The sequence below is a fragment of the Pseudophryne corroboree genome, chromosome 7 (genome assembly GCF_028390025.1).
Source record: "Pseudophryne corroboree isolate aPseCor3 chromosome 7, aPseCor3.hap2, whole genome shotgun sequence".
NCBI lineage: Eukaryota > Metazoa > Chordata > Amphibia > Anura > Myobatrachidae > Pseudophryne > Pseudophryne corroboree.
In genome coordinates this window covers 173,139,932-173,160,369 of record NC_086450.1, presented here as the reverse complement: position 1 = coordinate 173,160,369, position 20,438 = coordinate 173,139,932, and the positions used below count along the sequence as shown (strand labels likewise).

Here is a 20,438-nt window from a genome sequence, read left to right as displayed (position 1 = left end):
TAACTATTTGTACATTCTTATTGGTAGAACCTTGTCTTAATTACCCTACGACCCTTCCACCTGTACACTACTTCATATTAACTGTCCATAATAGTAATTGTATATAAGAAGGTCACTCAAGGTGTTTTGTCCAGAATATAGATTTTTTTTTTAGACGGCAGTAACATTGCATTCATGGTAACATTTAAACATCATGTTTTAGTATTCCTTTTGTGACAGAGAACAAATGCTGAAACATCTGAAATAAGGATCCATTCAGCAGTTCTAAAACATAAGAATAAGCGGCATTTCTCACCATCCATGATAAGTTAGCTTTGAGCTGCTTTCAGGCGATGACTGAACACAGCTTACTGTGGAAGTGAAAATAAGTAGTACAGATAGAGTACTGGTGATGACCACAAGAAAATGCACAAATGTATTTTTGTTCTAAAGCATTTATACCACTATGTATTTCTTCGTAGAGGACAATTTGTTCTGACTTTCAGTATAAGGGAGGTCATTCCGAGTTGTTCGCTCGGTAAAAATCTTCGCATCGCAGCGATTTTCCGCTTAATGCGCATGCGCAATTTCCGCACTGCGACTGCGCCAAGTAAATTTGCTATGCAGTTAGGATTTTTACTCACGGCTTTTTCATCGTTCTGGCGATCGTAATGTGATTGACAGGAAATGGGTGTTACTGGGCGGAAACAGGCCGTTTTATGGGCGTGTGGGAAAAAACGCTACCGTTTCCGGAAAAAACGCAGGAGTGGCCGGAGAAACGGAGGAGTGTCTGGGCGAACGCTGGGTGTGTTTGAGACGTCAAACCAGGAACGACAAGCACTGAACTGATCGCAGATGCCGAGTAAGTCTGAAGCTACTCAGAAACTGCTACGAGATGTGTAATCGCAATATTGCGAATACGTCGTTCGCAATTTTACTATGCTGAGATTCACTCCCAGTAGGCGGCGGCTTAGCGTGTGCAATACTGCTAAATTCGCCTTGCGAGCGAACAACTCGGAATGACCTCCAAGATGCACTAATTAGTGTACCATGAATGTAGAGAGATGCCTACGTGGTATAACCTTCCTGTATTACTCTGGGGTGGGCTGGGTTTATAATTTAGGAAAAATTGATACTTTTAAAACCTAGACACCGTAATGTCAACAGGTACAATATTTAGCCAACCAAAATGTCGACATGAACTATATTTTGACAATACATATGTAGATGGTGAAAATGCTGATAGGTACATTTAGACAGTCAATATATAGACAGTTTGGAATGTTGACAGCAAAAATGTTGACAGTCACAAGAATAGAACACAGCCATTGCTAAAATCCGCCCAATGCCTCAGACTATGAGGTCTCCACTCCAAAATCCATAACCAGCCCCAAACTTATCAGTCTCGGTGGATATTGCAAACTTAGGGGGGTTTACCATGGTTCCCCTATTTTCCAGGTGCAGCCAGCCCTTGGGGTAATGCTATAGCAAGGATACACACAGAGTGGATTTTTTTTTAAATATTGATATTTGCAGGTGGCCTACAATCCCAGCAAGCATGCACTGACATGACTGAGCTTGTTCAACCACTAGCGCCAACATGTCTGCGCATTAAGGGCTTGCTGGCACTTATAGTCGCCTTGTAAAGAAAAGGACTCACGCCACATTTTTTTAAACACTCTCCCATTGACCCTCGTTTTCTACTTTAATGCTCACAAACACAAAGCAGGTCCTCTTCATTCCATGTAGGCATCTCCCAGTCTTAGCAAAACGATATCAAATCCAGACTAACTGGTTCAGCGCACAGTGGGCCTGATTCAGGTCCAGACCCAAAAGCGGGGCATGCCGCAAAGTACTGATGTTCGGCACTTTGTGCAGGTGTAGTACCAGTCTGCGACATCGGTTGCATTACGGCATTAGACTGTCACTGATTGGCAGTCTGGTGTCGTTTGGGGGCATCGATGGCCTCTGTTACCCAAGATGGAAGCGTGACACTGCCGTTTGTTGGTGAGGGACTGGAATTTCTTGGCCTCTTTGTAGGGAATTTGGTGGCTGACTAGCGCGACCCCATGGGTCACGCAGCCGGCCGATGGTGTTGCAGATGATCCAATGAAGTGTCCTAGGATGCAGCTCGGATCAGTAATGCAGCATTATCATATTATAGCTATCGCTGCTGCTTCCATGTAAGCAGCAGCGATAGGTCCTCTTTACACATCTGAATCAGGCTTGTTGTGCGGCAGAGCCGTGATGTCTGTGATCAGGACAATCCCGGTCACTCTCTAGAAATGAATGGGAAAACGCTGATTGGCTGAGTGTGCCATTCCCACACTCTCAGCCAATCAGTGCTTCCCCATTCATTTTAATGGTCTATACTGTTACTGTCGACATTTTAACTGTGTATACTTTTCAACTGTCGATCGACATTTTGATTGTCTGTGTTTTGCCTGAATACATTTTGACTACATCCCTTCTGGGGTGGTCCTTACAAACAAACATTAAACGCTAAGGTTTATTATGACAAGAGTAAATCAGTCCACACATGGGGTGGTATTCATGTGACCGCCGGACACATGACCTCCCCCAACATCCCGCTCCCTCACTATCCCGATGGTCGGCATGCCGACCAACAGGGACTATTTCCACTCGTGGGTGTCCGTGACACCCATAGAGTAGGAATAGAACCCGGTCGCTACCGAGTCCGTAGTGCGTCGAGCGCAGCAAGCCCGCATGGGGCTTGCTGCACTCGCCCCCCCCCCCCGATGGGATCCCGGCGTCGGTATGCTGAGCGCCGGTCAACCATACCACACCCCACACACGTGCTAACATTCTTCTGATATAGACAGTGACTGAAATTACTGCAAATGGACAAAACAAGGCCCATATCCTAGTCTTTTAAAAAGTATTTGTATTTTCCGCACTTGTTTGGGCATGATGTGACACTCTGCGGCCGATGTTTGCAAATTGTCTGTATGTCAGGCCATTGTCCGACTGCACTGCTGCTTCCTTACAGGACAGATTGTTAGGCTGGCGCACAGAATGGTTCAGCGTAATGCACACATCCATTTCTATACTTTATTTCCCCTCTAAACATTTCCCGGCATAATAAACATCATCCGATGGAGGAATTAAGCTAAGGTACAACCACAGAACATAATGTATTTATTCTTTAACAAGCATTTCCTAAATGGCTGATTATTATAATGCAGCGCATATATTTAAAGCTTATGGTTTTGTCCTGTCAGGTTGTATCTGAAAGACAGATGTTAAGTTAGATTACCAATTTCCATACATTGTATTCTCCCTGGATCGATACCTCTGTCGACACTTCCTGTCATCACCCATAACCGATGATCTCTTTGCATGGACAGGTTTGTGAGTTGTCTTCTTGAACAACCTGAAGTGCCAATCATCGGAGCGGGCAGGGGGGCTGCCGGGATGATCATCCACAAGATGTTTGTTAACACTCAGCGGGTAAGTTTATGCTCTGGCTTATTGTTTGGTTGATCTGCAGCATTGTTAATAATGAAAAGCATGTGTGAGAAGCCGGTTACATTCCTTGCAGACATTAAATGTGTATTCCCCTCAAACGTGAAGGCAGATAAGGACACCTACTCTGTGTTTGATTAATGTCCTCTCATTTTCCGGCACTGCGGGGCCATCCACAGACACACTGGCTCTTGTAAATGTTGAGACACAATAAATGTGCAGTGTCATTTGTGTTACTTCAGCGCACACAAAGGATCATTTCCAGACAGTTACCTCCACAAATATGGCTTTCATTTAATATCATCTGTGCATTACAGGATATATTATTTGGTGGGGAGTCTGCATGCAGGTTACATTACTCCACCTTTACGGTCACAATTCTCCATTCAACAAATGTCGGAAATCTACTTGACTAAGGACCTAATTCAGATCTGATCGCAGCAGCAAATTTGTTAGCAGTTGGGCAAAACCATGTGCACTGCGGAGGGGGGGGGGGCAGATATAACACGTGCAGGGAGAGTTAGATTTTTCGCGACAATCTGCCGAAAATTGCCGCGAAAACGTTCCGTTTTTCGACCTATTCAATTCCAAACGGGTTTCACGTGAAAATTATTGCAGTGAAAAGTGCAGGTTAAAATGGGGAAATCAGCCTGTACCCCAAAAAATGCTAAACTAACATAGGAAAACAGAAAAGAAGTGTGTTAGAGATCACAGTTAGAGTTTTTGGGGACTTAAATTGTGTGAAATGGCTGTTATATGCATTTTTTTTTAAAAATGCAAAAAAATGATAGAAAGCAATTTTTTTTTAGCAAAATAAATGCTCATTAAATTTGGGGTACATGAAAATGGGTATAAGTATATATTTGGGTCATTTTAGGGTACTTTAAAAAAAAAGTGGAAACAAACCGATTACTCCCATCTGCAAGCCTAAAAACACCTGTCCCACTCATAAAGCACCCCAATATACCTGTCCCATACCTTGAACCCCAATTTCCATCACTTTGAACTTTTTCACCCCAAAAATGACATGTCATTATTGGCCAATTAAAAATAATTAAAAACTTCAACGTGCCTAATTAGTCATTAAGGGGGGTGTCCCAGGAGTTCTGGACAATATCCAAACATTTTTACCTTAAAATAGTGACTTTTCCCAACTTTTCACCTGCTTCAGAGTAGGTGAAGTGAAATTAGTGAAAAAATGATCACCGATAAGTTTTCACGGAAAATTGAATAGGCTGTAATTGCGTTTCACGTGAAAAGTCCGTTTTTTCACCCGAAAACCGGACTTTTCACGTGAAAAGTCCGTTATCACTGCTAATTGAATATACCCCTATGTCTGTGTTTGTATGTAATATAATTTTGCACTTACTAAAACTGTTTGTCTAACCTCTCGTAGCCACCTAGGCTTGACTGTCTCTATCTTTTACCACCGTTTCCTTTCTCAAGCTGACTGAATCTTCTGATGAGGTAACATCTAGAATTCCTACCTCATGTTGCTCACCCTATGACTTGCCTGTAGGAAAGGCAGAGGACACATACGAACACCAAAACAGCACTAACACTTACTAACATGTTTTCTGGCAGTTGCGGATACTAATCAGTTACAGGGGCCCAACACATTGTTATAGAGAAGAGACTAATACTGCCGGGAAAGCATTGCATGACTTCATATTCAGAATGTTGCGACCACCATTAATCTTTTTCTGTACTTTTTGTCTATTTATTAAACAGAGGGTTTTAAAAGAAATAACCATTTTTTCTTCTATTGCTATCTCCTCCCTAAACCTTTACTACTTTATGAAGTTCTCAAGCATCAGGCTGCACCCAAAACTTTGTTTACAGGCCTCTAGCGATGTTTCATAGAATGGGAGGTAATCTATGAAATTAAATCTCCTGGGTGTGGCCTTAATGTCTTTGATGGAACGGCTTTATAATTTTATAGCACATGCTGTTAAATATCTTTATTCTGTATGCAAATTTTTTTATTTACGGTTGCCATAATTTCCTCTAGAGAGCATTTTAATGATTTCTCTACCACTTAATGATTGGGGGGGTGCAAAGGTGCGGCAAGCAGCGAAACAGCTGCTGTCCGGTTGTATCACAATGGCACGGGCTGGCTCACAAGTCATTTTCACATTTTGTGATGTAACATAAAGTGCCTATTTTTCTGCATTTTGTATGGGTTGGTTTAAAGCTGGATGTCTTAAATATACATTTCTGCAGCTGGGTACACTGGTATTCCACAGGAAATAACATCGGGGTGTAGAGTTGGATCTTGATCCGAGGCACCAACAGGCTAAAGCTTTGACTGTTCCCAGGATGCACTGCACCACCTCCTCTATAGTCCTGCCTCCAGGCACTGGAGCTCAGTTTGTAAGTTGGTGCATGCAGAGCAGGTCACTAACAGCTGGGGCTGTGCTTGGCAGCCCTGATAAGAGTTTTATTTTTATTTTTTTAGAAGACTTCAAGGGCCGCAGCACTTTCTATGTCTTTATGACATGCTGTGCTGCAGCTCCATCACCTCCCCAGCTGCACTGCATACTCCCGCGGCCTGGTTCCTGCGTACTTGCAGCGGAGACACACCGGTCCACTGTTATTCTCCAGGATCGCGTGGCTGCACTTGAAGGGGGGATGTAAGGTAAATCGCGATCCGGGCGCGGTCCCAGGAGACGGACCGCGCTGTTGGCATGGACCCTGTGTCCACCAGTGCAAGGAGCGCAGGTCGGATTTATTAAAATCCATTTGCAATAGGCTCCACAGTACCCAGTGAAGTCCTGCAAAGGGAATAAGGTGCTGACCTGTAGCCCTTCCCCCAGCTCCGGGCGGCATCTACTGCTGGTGTTCCCGCCCTGGAGCTGCATCTCTCTCTCTCCCTCACTCCCTGAAGAGATTTTGGCGCCATTACATAGCTGGGCTGATCTCCGGGACTGCTGGGCACTGTCTCCTCTGTAAAGCCGCCTGCATCATCAGTGCTGTGCATTTACAGACAGTATTCTACATGTCATTTTAGACAGTGTTCGTTAAGAACAAGTATACTGCTATCTTAATATTTAGTACAAGTATTCTGTGATATACACCCAGTGTTTACTGTGCATTGTTATATCTGTATACATACATATCTATATGTAATTACTAGTCCAGTGCAGTTTTATTGTTATATGTGAGAATTTCTGCATTGTACCTGTGACTGAGTGTGCCTATAGCTGCTGTATGGATTACACTCTTGTGTATCACACGTTTGCTATCACTGTATTCTGTACCCTGGGGAACTAGGTGCGTCAGGGTCTCATATAATATATAGTGCTATACAGGGTATACTGTTAGTATTTCTCACAGTGTTTTTCAGTCACCCCACACCACTTATATCCTCTGTTTGTGCTTTGTATTTACTGTCACAAAATACAGGGGATTATTTGCTGGTTTTTGTGTTTGTCTGGCTATATTGTACTATTACATCCTAAGGCTACATCCCATATGATGTCTTCTACACAGGGTGGGACATCCGCGGACGCTCATGCAGCATGCAGTGCTGTCGTCACGGATTCACCAGTGGGGGAAGTGTTAGCTGCAGGTTCAGGCGCTGGGGGTCATACATCTCCCAGTCCGTCTGTGGCACCTGTGGTCAATCAAAACCCACCTTGGGCAGCTTTTTCAAATATGCTGACTACGCTTGTAACACGTCTCACGCCCCCTGTGGGGCCTCCTGTGCCATTGCAGCCACATATTGTCCCTGTAATTAATCCGCCATGGCCGGATACTTTGTCTACCCAGTTACAGCAATTAAATCAGACTTTGGCTAGACAAAAGTCCACCTCACATCCCTCTGGGGCCAAGGGGTCATATAAGCGGGCTATTTCTTCCTCACAATCCACTAATATTTCGGATAATTCTTCCGATGAAGATGGGGAATATACTGATCCGTCAGACACTGATACAGTTGCTTCTGATGAGGAATCTGCAACCCAGGATGATGTTCCTGATCCAGTGGAGGCTATCAAGCTGATTCTCCAAATTGATGATGACATTGAGCCTCCTGTTACATCTAAGAAACCTGATAAATTTAAAAGTCAGAAGGTTGCTAAAGTAGTTTTACCACATTCTGACCTCTTAATTGACATACTTCAGGAATCCTGGTCGTCTCCAGGAAAGAAGTTTTCCCTGTCTAAAAAGATGCTAGCTCGTTATCCTATCCCTGCGGAGTTGAGCAACAAGTGGGAAACTCCACCGCCGGTGGACTCTCATGTCGCCCGTCTTGTGGTGTCCTCTACTTTGTCACCACTGTCACCTCACTGAAGGAACCGACAGATAAGCGTGTGGAGGGATGGCTAAAGTCTATTTAAACTCTTACTGGTGCTGTACATAGACCCACTATGGCTGCCTCTTGGGCGGCAAAAGGAATTGAAGCATGGGTTCAGGCAATTGAGGAGGAGCTACCTCAGGATTTTTCTGACACTGCCAGACAATATCTGTCGTATAGTACCACAGCCTCTCACTATATTCAGGAGGCGGCCTCTGATGCAGGGGTCATGGCGGCCAAGGCTTCTACTACGTCTATCCTGGCTCGCCGGATTCTGTGGTTGAGGTCCTGGAAAGTGGACCTGGACTCTAAAAAGCGAGGGAGACATCCTGTTTGGGGAAGATCTGAATAAGATTGTGACTAACTTGGCGACGGCCAAGACTGCGTTTCTCCAAAATACTAATCCTTCTGCTCCGAAGGCTAAGAGTACCACTTTTCGTTCCTTTCGACCTTCAAGTAACGCAAACAGTCAGGCGTACCCGAGACAGGCTCGTACTTCCAAAACCACTAAGTCCAAATCTAAACAATCCTGGGCCGCCTGTCAGCATACTTCCAAACAAGACAAGCTTGCTGCATGATGGGGCGGGCCACCCCCTGGGAGACCCCAGGCTGGGAGGCCGACTTCTGCAGTTCGCCCAGGCCTAGTTAAAGACCACTTCAGACTCCTGGGTACGGGACGTTGTCTCTCATGGGTACGCAATCTCTTTCAAGAGACGTCCCCCTCGCTAGTTCTGTTCAACGGTTATTCCCTCGGATCCGTTGAAAGCGCAAGCTCTACACCTGGTTGTAGGAGTGGTAGTGCCGGTACCTCTGTCCCAGAGAGGATACAGGAGTGGTAGTGCCGGTACCTCTGTCCCAGAGAGGCAGGGGATACTATTCGACCCTGTTTCTAGTTCCTAAACCGAATGGGTCTTTCTGGCCTATCCTCAACCTCAAATCATTGAACAAGTTTGTAAAAGTGTACAAATTCCGTATGGAAACTCTGCGCTCTATTGTGCTGGCCATGGAACCCGAGGACTATATGGTATCCCTGGACATACAGGTTGCTTATCTGCACATACCTATTGCCATTTCGCATCAGCAATATCTGCAGTTTGCTATTGGCAACCTTCATTTTCAATTCCAGGCTCTGCCATTTGGACTGGCCATGGAACCTCGGATTTTCACCAGGGTAATGGCCGTGATGATAGCTTCTCTCCGTCGTCAGGAAATCAGAATCTTGCCATATCTGGACGACTTGCTGATTCTGGCGAACTCCCAAGATGTCCTCCTCAGTCAACTGGAGATGTCGGTGAAATTCCTTCAAGCTCACGGGTGGATCATCAATTGGAAGAAGTCCTCGCTGGTCCCTGCTCGGAGCATGGTGCACCTGGGGGCACTGCTGGACACACACAGCCAAAGACTGTTTCTGTCTCCGGGGAAAGTCCTGAAACTTCAAACTATAGATCAGATACTTCCTCTCTCATCCAAGAGTGTTGATACACTCGGCGATGCAAATACTAGGCCTCATGGTGTCGTCTTTCGACATGGTAGAGTACGCTCAGAGCCTCTGAGCGTACTCTACCATATACCCTCCAGCCTGCCTCATCGGATCAGGTCTCAAATGATCTCTTTGACTCCGGAGATTCGTCTGTCACTGAGCTGGTGGCTACAGGACCAACAGTTGAACAGGGACCGTCCCTTCGGGATCTCCAACTGGGTCCTCCTGACAACGGATGCCAGTCTGCGAGGTTGGGGTGCGGTGTTGGAGCAACACTCTCTCCAGGTTCGGTGGACCAGGGAGGAATCTCTCCTCCTGATAAATATTCTGGAATTGTGGGCAGTGTTCAATGCGTTGACACTGGCCCTGCCTCTGGTACAGAACAGGCCTGTTCAAGTACAATCAGACAACGCCACCACGGTGGCGTACATACATCATCAAGACAGCACTCGAAGCCGCATGGCAATGATGGAAGTGTCAAAAATTCTCCAATGGGCGGAACACCATCTGCCAGCCATATCGGCAGTGTTCATTCCGGGAGTCCTCAACTGGGAAGTGAACTTCCTCAGTCGTCAGGATGTGCACGCCGGAGAGTGGAGACTTCATCCTGAAGTCTTTCAACTCCAGTCTTCAGAGCACGGACAAGGGATCCTCAAGCAGCGTTCATGGACGCACTGGCAATTCCATGGAACTTTCGGCTGCCATACGCATTACGTCCAGTGTCACTCCTGCCCAGGGTAATACGGAAGTTCAAGCAAGAAGGAGGAATACTACTTCTAGTTGCTCCAGCGTGGCCCAGACGGCATTGGTTCTCAGACCTGCAGGGTCTATCGATCGAGTGTCCTCTTCTACTTCCTCAACGCCCAGACCTCCTCGTTCAGGGCCCTTGTGTCTACCCAGACCTGGCCCGACTGGCTTTGACGGCGTGGCTTTTGAATCGTCACTCCTGAAAGCAAAAGGATTTTCAGAGGCGGTTATTCAATCTATGTGGAAAGCCCATAAACCAGCTTCGGCTCGGATTTATTACAGGGTCTGGAATTCTTACTTCACATGGTGTGCTGCTAAGAATTATGATGCGTATACATTCAAAATTTCCAGACTTGTGGCTTTTCTACAACAAGGCCTAGACTTGGGCCTTCATCTGGCCTCCTTCAAGGTTCATATTTCTGCCTTGTCGGAGTGGTTTCAGAGAAAAATTGTGTCTCTTCCTGACGTTCACGTTTTCACTCAGTGTGTTCTACGGATTCAGCCTCCCTATGTCCCTCCTGTGGCTCCATGGGATGTCATCTTAAATGCCTTGCAAGAGTCTCCATTTGAACCTCTTGAGTCTGTGTACCTTAAATGCCTTACGCTTAAGGTCGTATTTCTGTTGGCTATTGCCTCTGCTAGGAGGGTGTCGGACTTAGGAGCTTTGTCCTGTCGCCCACCCTTTCTGATTTTTCACCGTGATCGGGCTGTTCTTCGAACTCGCCCTGGTTATTTGCCTAAGGTGGTATCATCTTTTCACCTTAACCAGGAGATTGTGGTTTCGGCCTTCATCTCTTCTGATCTGTCCTCCAAAGAAAGATCTTTGGATGTGGTACGGGTTCTCCATGTTTATGTGGAAAGGACTGCCTCTATCAGGAGGTCAGATTCCCTTTTTGTAATTTTTGGTTATCACAAGCATAGCTGGCCTGCGAATTAGCAGACCTTGGCCAGAGGGATTAGAATGGTGATTGCACAAGCTTATGCGCAGGCTGGGCTTCCCAGCTCCTGCTGCTATCAAGGCCCATTCTACTCAGTCGGTTGGACCTCCGTGAGTGGCCCGCCGTGGTGCGTCCGCTGAACAATTGTGCAGGGCGGCTACATGGTCCTCTGTGAACACGTTCATCAGGTTCTATGCCTTTGATACTTCCGCCTCACAGGGTGCTTCCTTTGGAAGCCGGGTTCTTGTGCCCGCTACAGTGCGTCCCCTCCCGTGAGGAACTGCTTTGGGACATCCCCGATGTTATTCCCTGTGGAATACCAGTGTACCCAGCTGCAGAAAAGGAGATTTATGGTAGACTTACCACTGTGAAATTTCGTTTGTATAGCATTAGCCGCTAGTCCCTTCTCCTGTCGTGAGAATGTGGTTCTATGTGACAACATCTTCCGTCTCTCTTACCTGCTACTGCATTGGACTGGTTAACAAAACTGAGCTCCAGTGCCTGGAGGCGGGGCTATAGAGGAGGCGGTGCAGTGCATCCTGGGAACAGTGAAAGCATTAGCCTGTTGGTGCCTCGGATCAAGATCCAACTCTACACCCCAATGTTATTCCCTGTGGAATCCAGTGTACCTTGCAGAAAGAGATTTAACAATGGTAAGTCTACCATAAATCTCCTTTTATACCGCAAGCTATTAAGGGAAAAAATGTATGCAAAATTTGGTTTTCTTTTTTTATATTGTTTGTGTACCTTTGTGACAAAGGCAAGCAAGCCAGCCAAGCTTTATAACACTAAATATGTGTTTATTTTACATTGAAGGCATTTCTGTGATAAGTAGAAGTATTTTTATATGACTTTTTTATTTTACACATAACATGACAGAGGACTATCAACTGTTTAAGACATTTGGGGGGAGTTGTACTAAGCCTCGGAGAGAGAGAAACCACCAACCAATCAGCTCTCACTTGTCATTTTTCAAACACAGCTTATAACATGGCAGTTGGGAGCTGATTGGCTGGAACTTCATCTCTCTCCAAGCCAACTCTACGTGTGTTTTAAAAATGACAGGAGTTGACGGGCTGGTACTTTATCTCTCTCGTCCACTTTATCTTTCTTCTCCGCATAGTACATCGTACATACATATGTACAGTGCTGACTCACATGGAAAACCAACGCTTATGTTTTACTCCTTAAAATAAAATGAGAGGAAATGTGTCCGTAAAACACTTTAGATCAGGGGTGTCCAACCTTTCACCTTCCCTGGGCCACATTAGAAGATGAAAATTTGTTTTGGGCCACAAATAAAATAAAATAACAGTAACGATACCTGATCATCCAAAAAAACCATAGAAAACATAGTTAACATATTAAACTTACTTGTAGCTGTGCCCCTGTAGCTGCGTCCCTTGTAGTTGTGCCCCTGTAGCTGCGCCCCTTGTAGCTGCGCCCCTTGTAGCTGCACCCCTTGTAGTTGTGCCCCTTGTAGTTGTGCCCCTTGTAGTTGTGCCCCTGTAGCTGTGCCCCTGTAGCTGCCCCCTTGTACTGTGCCCCTTGTAGCTGCGTCCCTTGTAGCTGTGCCCCTGTAGCTGCGTCCCTTGTAGCTGTGCCACTATAGCTGCCCCCTTGTAGCTGCCCCCTTGTAGTTGTGCCCCTTGTAGCTGTGCCCCTTGTACTGTGCCCCTTGTAGTTGTGCCCCTGTAGCTGCCCCCTTGTACTGTGCCCCTTGTAGCTGCCCCCTTGTACTGTGCCCCTTGTAGCTGCCCCCTTGTACTGTGCCCCTTGTAGCTGCCCCCTTGTACTGTGCCCCTTGTAGCTGCCCCCTTGTAGCTGCCCCCTTGTACTGTGCCCCTTGTAGTTGTGCCCCTTGTAGCTGCCCCCTTGTAGTTGTGCCCCTTGTAGCTGCCACCTTGTACTGTGCCCCTTGTAGTTGTGCCCCTTGTAGTTGTGCCCCTTGTAGCTGCCACCTTGTACTGTGCCCCTTGTAGTTGTGCCCCTTGTAGTTGTGCCCCTTGTAGTTGTGCCCCTGTAGCTGCCACCTTGTACTGTGCCCCTTGTAGTTGTGCCCCTTGTAGTTGTGCCCCTGTAGCTGCCCCCTTGTACTGTGCCCCTTGTAGTTGCGCCCCTTGTAGTTGTGCCCCTGTAGTTGTGCCCCTTGTACTGTGCCCTTGTAGCTGTGCCCTTGTAGCTGCCACCTTGTACTGTGCCCCTTGTAGTTGTGCCCCTTGTAGTTGTGCCCCTTGTAGCTGCCACCTTGTACTGTGCCCCTTGTAGTTGTGCCCCTTGTAGTTGTGCCCCTGTAGCTGCCACCTTGTACTGTGCCCCTTGTAGTTGTGCCCCTTGTAGTTGTGCCCCTGTAGCTGCCCCCTTGTACTGTGCCCCTTGTAGTTGCGCCCCTTGTAGTTGTGCCCCTGTAGTTGTGCCCCTTGTACTGTGCCCTTGTAGCTGTGCCCTTGTAGCTGTGCCCTTGTAGCTGTGCCCTTGTAGATGTGCCCCTTGTAGCTGTGCCACTATAGCTGTGCCCCTTGTAGCTGCGTCCCTTGTAGTTGTGCCCCTGTAGCTGCGCCCCTTGTAGCTGTGCCACTATAGCTGCGCCCCTTGTACTGTGCCCCTTGTAGTTGTGCCCCTGTAGCTGTGCCCCTTGTACTGTGCCCCTTCTAGTTGTGCCCCTTGTAGTTGTGGCCCTGTAGCTGCCCCCTTGTACTGTGCCCCTTGTAGCTGCCCCCTTGTACTGTGCCCCTTGTAGTTGTGGCCCTGTAGCTGCCCCCTTGTACTATGCCCCTTGTAGTTGTGGCCCTGTAGCTGCCCCCTTGTACTGTGCCCCTTGTAGTTGTGGCCCTGTAGCTGCCCCCTTGTACTGTGCCCCTTGTAGCTGCGCCCTTGTACTGTGCCCCTTGTAGCTGTAAAAAAAAACACACACACGCACAAACACATACTTACCGCTCCTGCAGCGCTGCCTCCGTCTCCGTCCGCCGCTCCACGTGTTCTTGTACAACCAACTTCTCCCCTGGGCTCCTCTACTCTCGCGCTGCTCAGTCACGTGTGCCGCTATGCAGCAGAGGAGGGCTACACTGTGACTGACAGCGGAGAGGGCGTGAGCTGGTGCTGGTCCCAGCAGCAGCAATCCAATCAGGATGTGCTGACAGCCTGCTGGGGCTGGCTCAGCCTCACATGTGGTGTCCGTACTCCGGTAAAAAAAAACCTCTGCTGCAGTGCTGCTCCTGGGCCGCATTACTAGCCGACTTGGGCCGCATGCGGCCCGCGGGCCGCGGGTTGGACAAGCCTGCTTTAGATCGTGGATGGAAGAGAAGGACAAATGTAAAGCCAGGATAAAGCAACATTTCTGTCCTGCCTCTGTAGCAGGACATCCTCCGTGGAGCATGTCTGATGACTGCAATTTCTAAAAACAAACAGCCTGAGGGGTTCAGATGTGAGAGACTGGGAGGGGGCGGATCATGAAGAAAAATGGGTATTTCTTCTAACCCCCTGAAAATCTTTATAAACTCAATTAGGAAAAGGATTTGTTTAATACTATCTGTAATCTGTTAGTTTTATAACAGCTTCTCTCTGTTACGAGATTGTGCGATAAATACATGTTTGAAGGCATTAACTAAAGCCATATACTTTATCTTAGCAAATGGCCACTGGTTTGTGTTTGCAAGTTAGTCAATAGGACATGAAACCCTTTGCATGCTTGTGCAGTGAGAGCAGACTGCTCCTGGTGTATCTATCATAAATGCGCCATTGTTTTCCCACTAATCAGAATATGGACACATTTATTGATTTGTGATTAATGTGTACAGATGCACAGTGTTTTGCAGACCTTGTTTATAAATAAATGGTTCTGAGCGTTGTGTTTTGTTCAGATTGCAGCCTTGGCCCCCATGGATGAGGAACCCAAGAGGTCTAGTTCTTCGGATGAGCGGAAGCTGATATCGGGAACAGATTTCCCTCCCCCAGCAGGCCGCGAAGTTATTCTGCGCACCACTGTTCCCAGACCAGCTCCATATTCCAAGACACTGCCCCACCGGATGTACAGCGTGCTCACAAAGGATGATTTCAGGCTTGCAGGAGCTTTCTCCTCTGACACCTCCTTCTTCTAATGTTCTAAGGTCCTGCTCTTAGGATATGGACACTCGGATAAAGTCACCATTGTAGGTCAATAGTTAAGGGCTCATTCTAATGCAAACCTATTTGGTGAGTAATGTAGCTTGTTAAGTGTTTGCCCTGCTTGCTAGGACTCGTAACTAGAGAACAGCTGTGTTCATTTATAGTCAGACAACAGTCACCATCTGCTGGCCCTGAGTCCTGAGGGGATGCTACATAAAGTGTTTGGTGGCCCTACAGCTTTTGCAGATGGAGCAGCAGCTTTGAGACATTAACATTCAGCACATCATGCAACAGCAGTAGTCTGCTACCTGGTGTAGTTAGTTACTGTAGAGCATACCCAATGAAGCCAAAATGTAGGACCCCACCTGTTGCTCACAAGACCTGAGTGATGGACCACATTGCCAGGTCCCATAAAAAAAAAAAAAACCTTTAAGGGGCGATTCATTTGTATTGTGGGTGACGAAGGCAGCTGTACAATTGTTGTCATCGCGTGGGTGTCTGCAACAGCCCCACCACTGTTGGGCGTGCCCATTAGTACCTTTGGTTCCACACATTTCAGCTCTCGCAGGAGGCTGTGAGCTGAAATGTGAACAACCCCCCTGCATGCGCACACAAACAGAGCAACAACTGAATTGCTCTGTTGGGTGACCTCTAGTGGCAGCCGGGGTGCACAGCAATTGTATTCCCCTATTAGCAGCTCATCCCCGCCTAAATTATAGTAGTACAAATAAATTCCTCTCTGGAAATGTGTAGTAAGGTATCTTGCAGCTTATCTGGCTCTGGTTTGTGATATTGTAATATTACACATTGTCCTCCAATTTCCAGGATGTCTACGTGGCCAGTATTTAGGTTTATTATATTTTAGTAAATATTCCTGACAACTCCTCTTTATACTTAAATAACATATTCAGGAAATGCTGCACAGATTAGGCCTCCAGGATGCTGAGAGCAGATGAGGCTGTAATTGTACACTCCAGCATTTCAGCACTTACCTCAAACATCAAGGAATTTATCACTAAACAGCAACAATCAGCAACCAGACAGGACCAGAACTAAAAAGGTTCATTTTCTTTTACAGATTCTGGTTCTAGCTCAGGGTTTCCTAAATTCAGACTTCACACCCCCTACCTGAAAACATGTAGGATAATTGCAGGCCCATAGTGACTTCAATCCTGAAAACATGAACTGTTGGGGTGGTATGAGGACTGGATTTGGGAAACGCTGCTTCTGTTCATCATTTCTGTCTGATAACAGTGCGGCTCCTCTATATTGTAAAATTGTAGCAATGTAAGAAATACAGGTTATACGGTAGACTGTCATGGTAAATACTGTACCTGCACACTACGGTTTATCTCTCCCTATTGGTCTCCTCTCCCAGTTCATAGGTTAAGTCTGGGGATTCAGGTCAGAGCTGTAACATGCAGATAACAGAAGATATACGTACCTGTATTTAATGTGTGTTTCATTGGTCCAGTTTGTGTCATTTTTAGTTGTTTTAAAAAATCATTTAATTTGAGCCCCCCACCTCATTTAATGGTAATAAAACAACCACTATATGTACACAGGAATGTACCTGGGACAAACATTTTCATTATTAAAAATGGAAATCCAATTTTCTTTGACTACCCACCTGTGCTGAATAATTCTCGCTCACATCTTACATGCTCTTTGTGATCTGTATTGTGGAGCAGATCTCTTACATTTAGTAAGAGATTATTTCCATGTAGTATTTTATGTGACCATGCAATTAAAAATGAACAGTTCTGATTGTAAACATGCAATAAATATCTGATCAGTGGGCTGTTATTGTGTGATGCATTGTCAGTGCTTTGTAGAGAAAAAGAGACAACAGTTAGGGGGGGGGGGGGGGGATTAAATTAGCCACAATGTTTTCTGCAGCGGGGTACACCGGTATTCCACAGGGAATAACATTGGGGTGTGGAGTAGGATCTTGATCCGAGGCACCAACAGGATAAAAGCTTTGACTGTTCCCAGGATGCATAGCGCCGCCTACTCTATATCCCCACCTCCAGGCACTGGAGCTCAGTTTGTAAGTTGGTGCCCTGCAGGCCGGATCACTAACAGGTGGGCTGCTCCAAGCAGCCCTGAAAAGAGCTTTTTTTCCCGAAGATTGAAGACTTCAAGGGCCGCAACATAGCACTGACAAGTGCTGGATGTCAGTCTGATATTAAATGCTGTGGCTCCATCACCTCCCCTGGCGGAGCTGTATACTCCCGTGTCCGTGGTGGCCGAGTACTTACAGCGGAGGGCTCCGGTTCACGGTGCATAGCACACACATCCACCGCTTCTCTCCAGGATCGTGTGGCTGCATCAGGGAGGAGGTAAGAGGGTCCCCCACTGCGATCCGGCACGGCCTGTGGGAGGGGGGCCCCGCGCACTAGCGTGGTCACTGTGTTGGTATAGGGACCCCACTAGACCACCAGGGCAAGGGCACAGGTTGGGTTTTAACCCGTTTTACAAGGGCCCGCAGTACCCGATGAGGTAGTCGAGCTAGGGGATATGGCTCCGGCCTGTAGCCCCTCGCGCCATTTTATATAAATGTTGCCATCCTAGAGCTGCATATATCTTCTCCCTCATTCCCTGTGACAGTGTTTGGCGCCATCACACTGCTCTGGGACTGCATGGGCAAAACCTCCTCTGCAAAGCCGCCTCTGTAGTCAGCGCTGTGCATTTGCAGGACACTTAAGTATTCTACATGTCTTTTGGCAGTGTTAGTTAAGAAATAGTGCATTGTGACAGGGTAATCTGGTACAAGTTCCCTGTGATATACATCCAGTCTTTCTGTGCATTGTTATATCCAGTGACATATATAGCTTTACTTAGTATTGCTAGTCCAGTGCAGTTTTATTGTTTGTCATAACCTCTGCATTGTATATGTGACTGTGTGTGTGCACATAGCTGTGTGATATCTACTCCGTGTATCTATCTCATAAGTGCTAACCCTATTTCTCTATCGTCCTAGTGGATGCTGGGGTTCCTGAAAGGACCATGGGGAATAGCGGCTCCGCAGGAGACAGGGCACAAAAAGTAAAGCTTTAGGATCAGGTGGTGTGCACTGGCTCCTCCCCCTATGACCCTCCTCCAAGCCTCAGTTAGATTTTTGTGCCCGGCCGAGAAGGGTGCAATCTAGGTGGCTCTCCTAAAGAGCTGCTTAGAGAAGTTTAGCTTAGGTTTTTTATTTTACAGTGAGTCCTGCTGGCAACAGGATCACTGCAACGAGGGACTTAGGGGAGAAGAAGTGAACTCACCTGCGTGCAGGATGGATTGGCTTCTTGGCTACTGGACATTAGCTCCAGAGGGACGATCACAGGTACAGCCTGGATGGTCACCGGAGCCTCGCCGCCGGCCCCCTTGCAGATGCTGAAACGAGAAGAGGTCCAGAATCGGCGGCAGAAGACTCCTCAGTCTTCTTAAGGTAGCGCACAGCACTGCAGCTGTGCGCCATTTTCCTCTCAGCACACTTCACACGGCAGTCACTGAGGGTGCAGGGCGCTGGGAGGGGGGCGCCCTGGGAGGCAAATGAAAACCTTTTTTGGCTAAAAATACCTCACATATAGCCTCCGGGGGCTATATGGAGATATTTAACCCCTGCCAGAATCCGTTAAGAGCGGGAGACGAGGCCGCCGAAAAAGGGGCGGGGCCTATCTCCTCAGCACACAGCGCCATTTTCCCTCACAGAAAGGCTGGAGGGAAGGCTCCCAGGCTCTCCCCTGCACTGCACTACAGAAACAGGGTTAAAACAGAGAGGGGGGGCACTAATTTGGCGTTAGAAATATATAAAAAAGATGCTATAAGGGAAAACACTTATATAAGGTTGTCCCTATATAATTATAGCGTTTTTGGTGTGTGCTGGCAAACTCTCCCTCTGTCTCTCCAAAGGGCTAGTGGGTCCTGTCCTCTATCAGAGCATTCCCTGTGTGTGTGCTGTGTGTCGGTACGTGTGTGTCGACATGTATGAGGACGATGTTGGTGAGGAGGCGGAGCAATTGCCTGTAATGGTGATGTCACTCTCTAGGGAGTCGACACCGGAATGGATGGCTTATTTAGGGAATTACGTGATAATGTCAACACGCGCCAAGGTCGGTTGACGACATGAGACGGCCGACAAACAATTAGTACCGGTCCAGACGTCTCAAAAACACCGTCAGGGGTTTTAAAACGCCCGTTTACTTTAGTCGGTCGACACAGACAGGGACACTGAATCCAGTGTCGACGGTGAATAAACAAACGTATTCCTTATTAGGGCCACACGTTAAGGGCAATGAAGGAGGTGTTACATATTTCTGATACTACAAGTACCACAAAAGAGGGTATTATGTGGGATGTGAAAAAACTACCGTAGTTTTTCCTGAATCAGATAAATTAAATGAAGTGTGTGATGATGCGTGGGTTCCCCCCGATAGAAAATATGGGCGGTATACCCTTTCCCGCCAGAAGTTAGGGCGCGTTGGGAAACACCCCTTAGGGTGGATAAGGCGCTCACACGCTTATCAGAACAAGTGGCGGTATCGTCTATAGATAGGGCCGTCCTCAAGGAGCCAGCTGACAGGAGGCTGGAAAAATATCAAAAAAGTATATACACACACATACTGGTGTTATACTGCGACCAGCGATCGCCTCAGCCTGGATGTGCAGAGCTGGGGTGGCTTGGTCGGATTCCCTGACTAAAAATATTGATACCCTTGACAGGGACAGTATTTTATTGACTATAGAGCATTTAAAGGATGTATTTCTATATATGCGAGATGCACAGAGGGATATTTGCACTCTGGCATCAAGAGTAAGTGCGATGTCCATATCTGCCAGAAGATGTTTATGGACACGACAGTGGTCAGGTGATGCAGATTCCAAACGGCACAAAGGTGTATTGCCGTATAAAGGAAGAGGAGTTATTTGGGGTCGGTCCATCGGACCTGGTGGCCACGGCAACTGCTGGAAAATCCACCGTTTTTACCCTAAGTCACATCTCTGCAGAAAAAGACACCGTCTTTTCAGCTTCAGTCCTTTCGTCCCTATAAGAGTCATATCTGCCCAGGGATAGAGGAAAGGGAAGAAGACTGCAGCAGGCAGCCCATTCCCAGGAACAGAAGCGTTCCACCGCTTCTGACAAGCTCTCAGCATGACGCTGAGACCGTACAGGACCCCTGGATCCTACAAGTAGTATCCCAGGGGTACAGTTTGGAATGTCGAGACGTTTCCCCTGCGCAGGCTCCTGAAGTCTGCTTTACCAAGGTCTCCCTCCGACAAGGAGGCAGTATGGGAAAAAATTCACGAGCTGTATTCCCAGCAGGTGATAATTAAATTACCCCTCCTACAACAAGAAAAGGGGTATTATTCCACACTATATTGTGGTACTGAAGCCAGAAGGCTAGGTGAGACCTATTCT

At 47.1% G+C, this 20,438-nt stretch overlaps 1 protein-coding gene across 3 annotated transcripts in view; it reads left to right on the top strand.

The window, feature by feature from the left end:
• Window positions 1–16,837, top strand: part of RAB3GAP1 (RAB3 GTPase activating protein catalytic subunit 1) — a 289,227-nt gene extending 272,390 nt beyond the window's left edge. For 2 of the 3 annotated variants that reach the window (XM_063933781.1, XM_063933782.1), the window contains exons 23-25: window positions 3,348–3,450; window positions 4,912–4,932; window positions 14,788–16,837. In XM_063933781.1, the coding sequence (XP_063789851.1) occupies window positions 3,348–3,450; window positions 4,912–4,932; window positions 14,788–15,024 (361 nt within the window). In that variant the 3' untranslated portion in view covers window positions 15,025–16,837. The remainder of the gene's footprint in view (window positions 1–3,347; window positions 3,451–4,911; window positions 4,933–14,787) is intronic. The other variant, XM_063933783.1, reaches the window with a different exon arrangement.
• The last annotated feature ends 3,601 nt before the right edge of the window (window positions 16,838–20,438 follow it).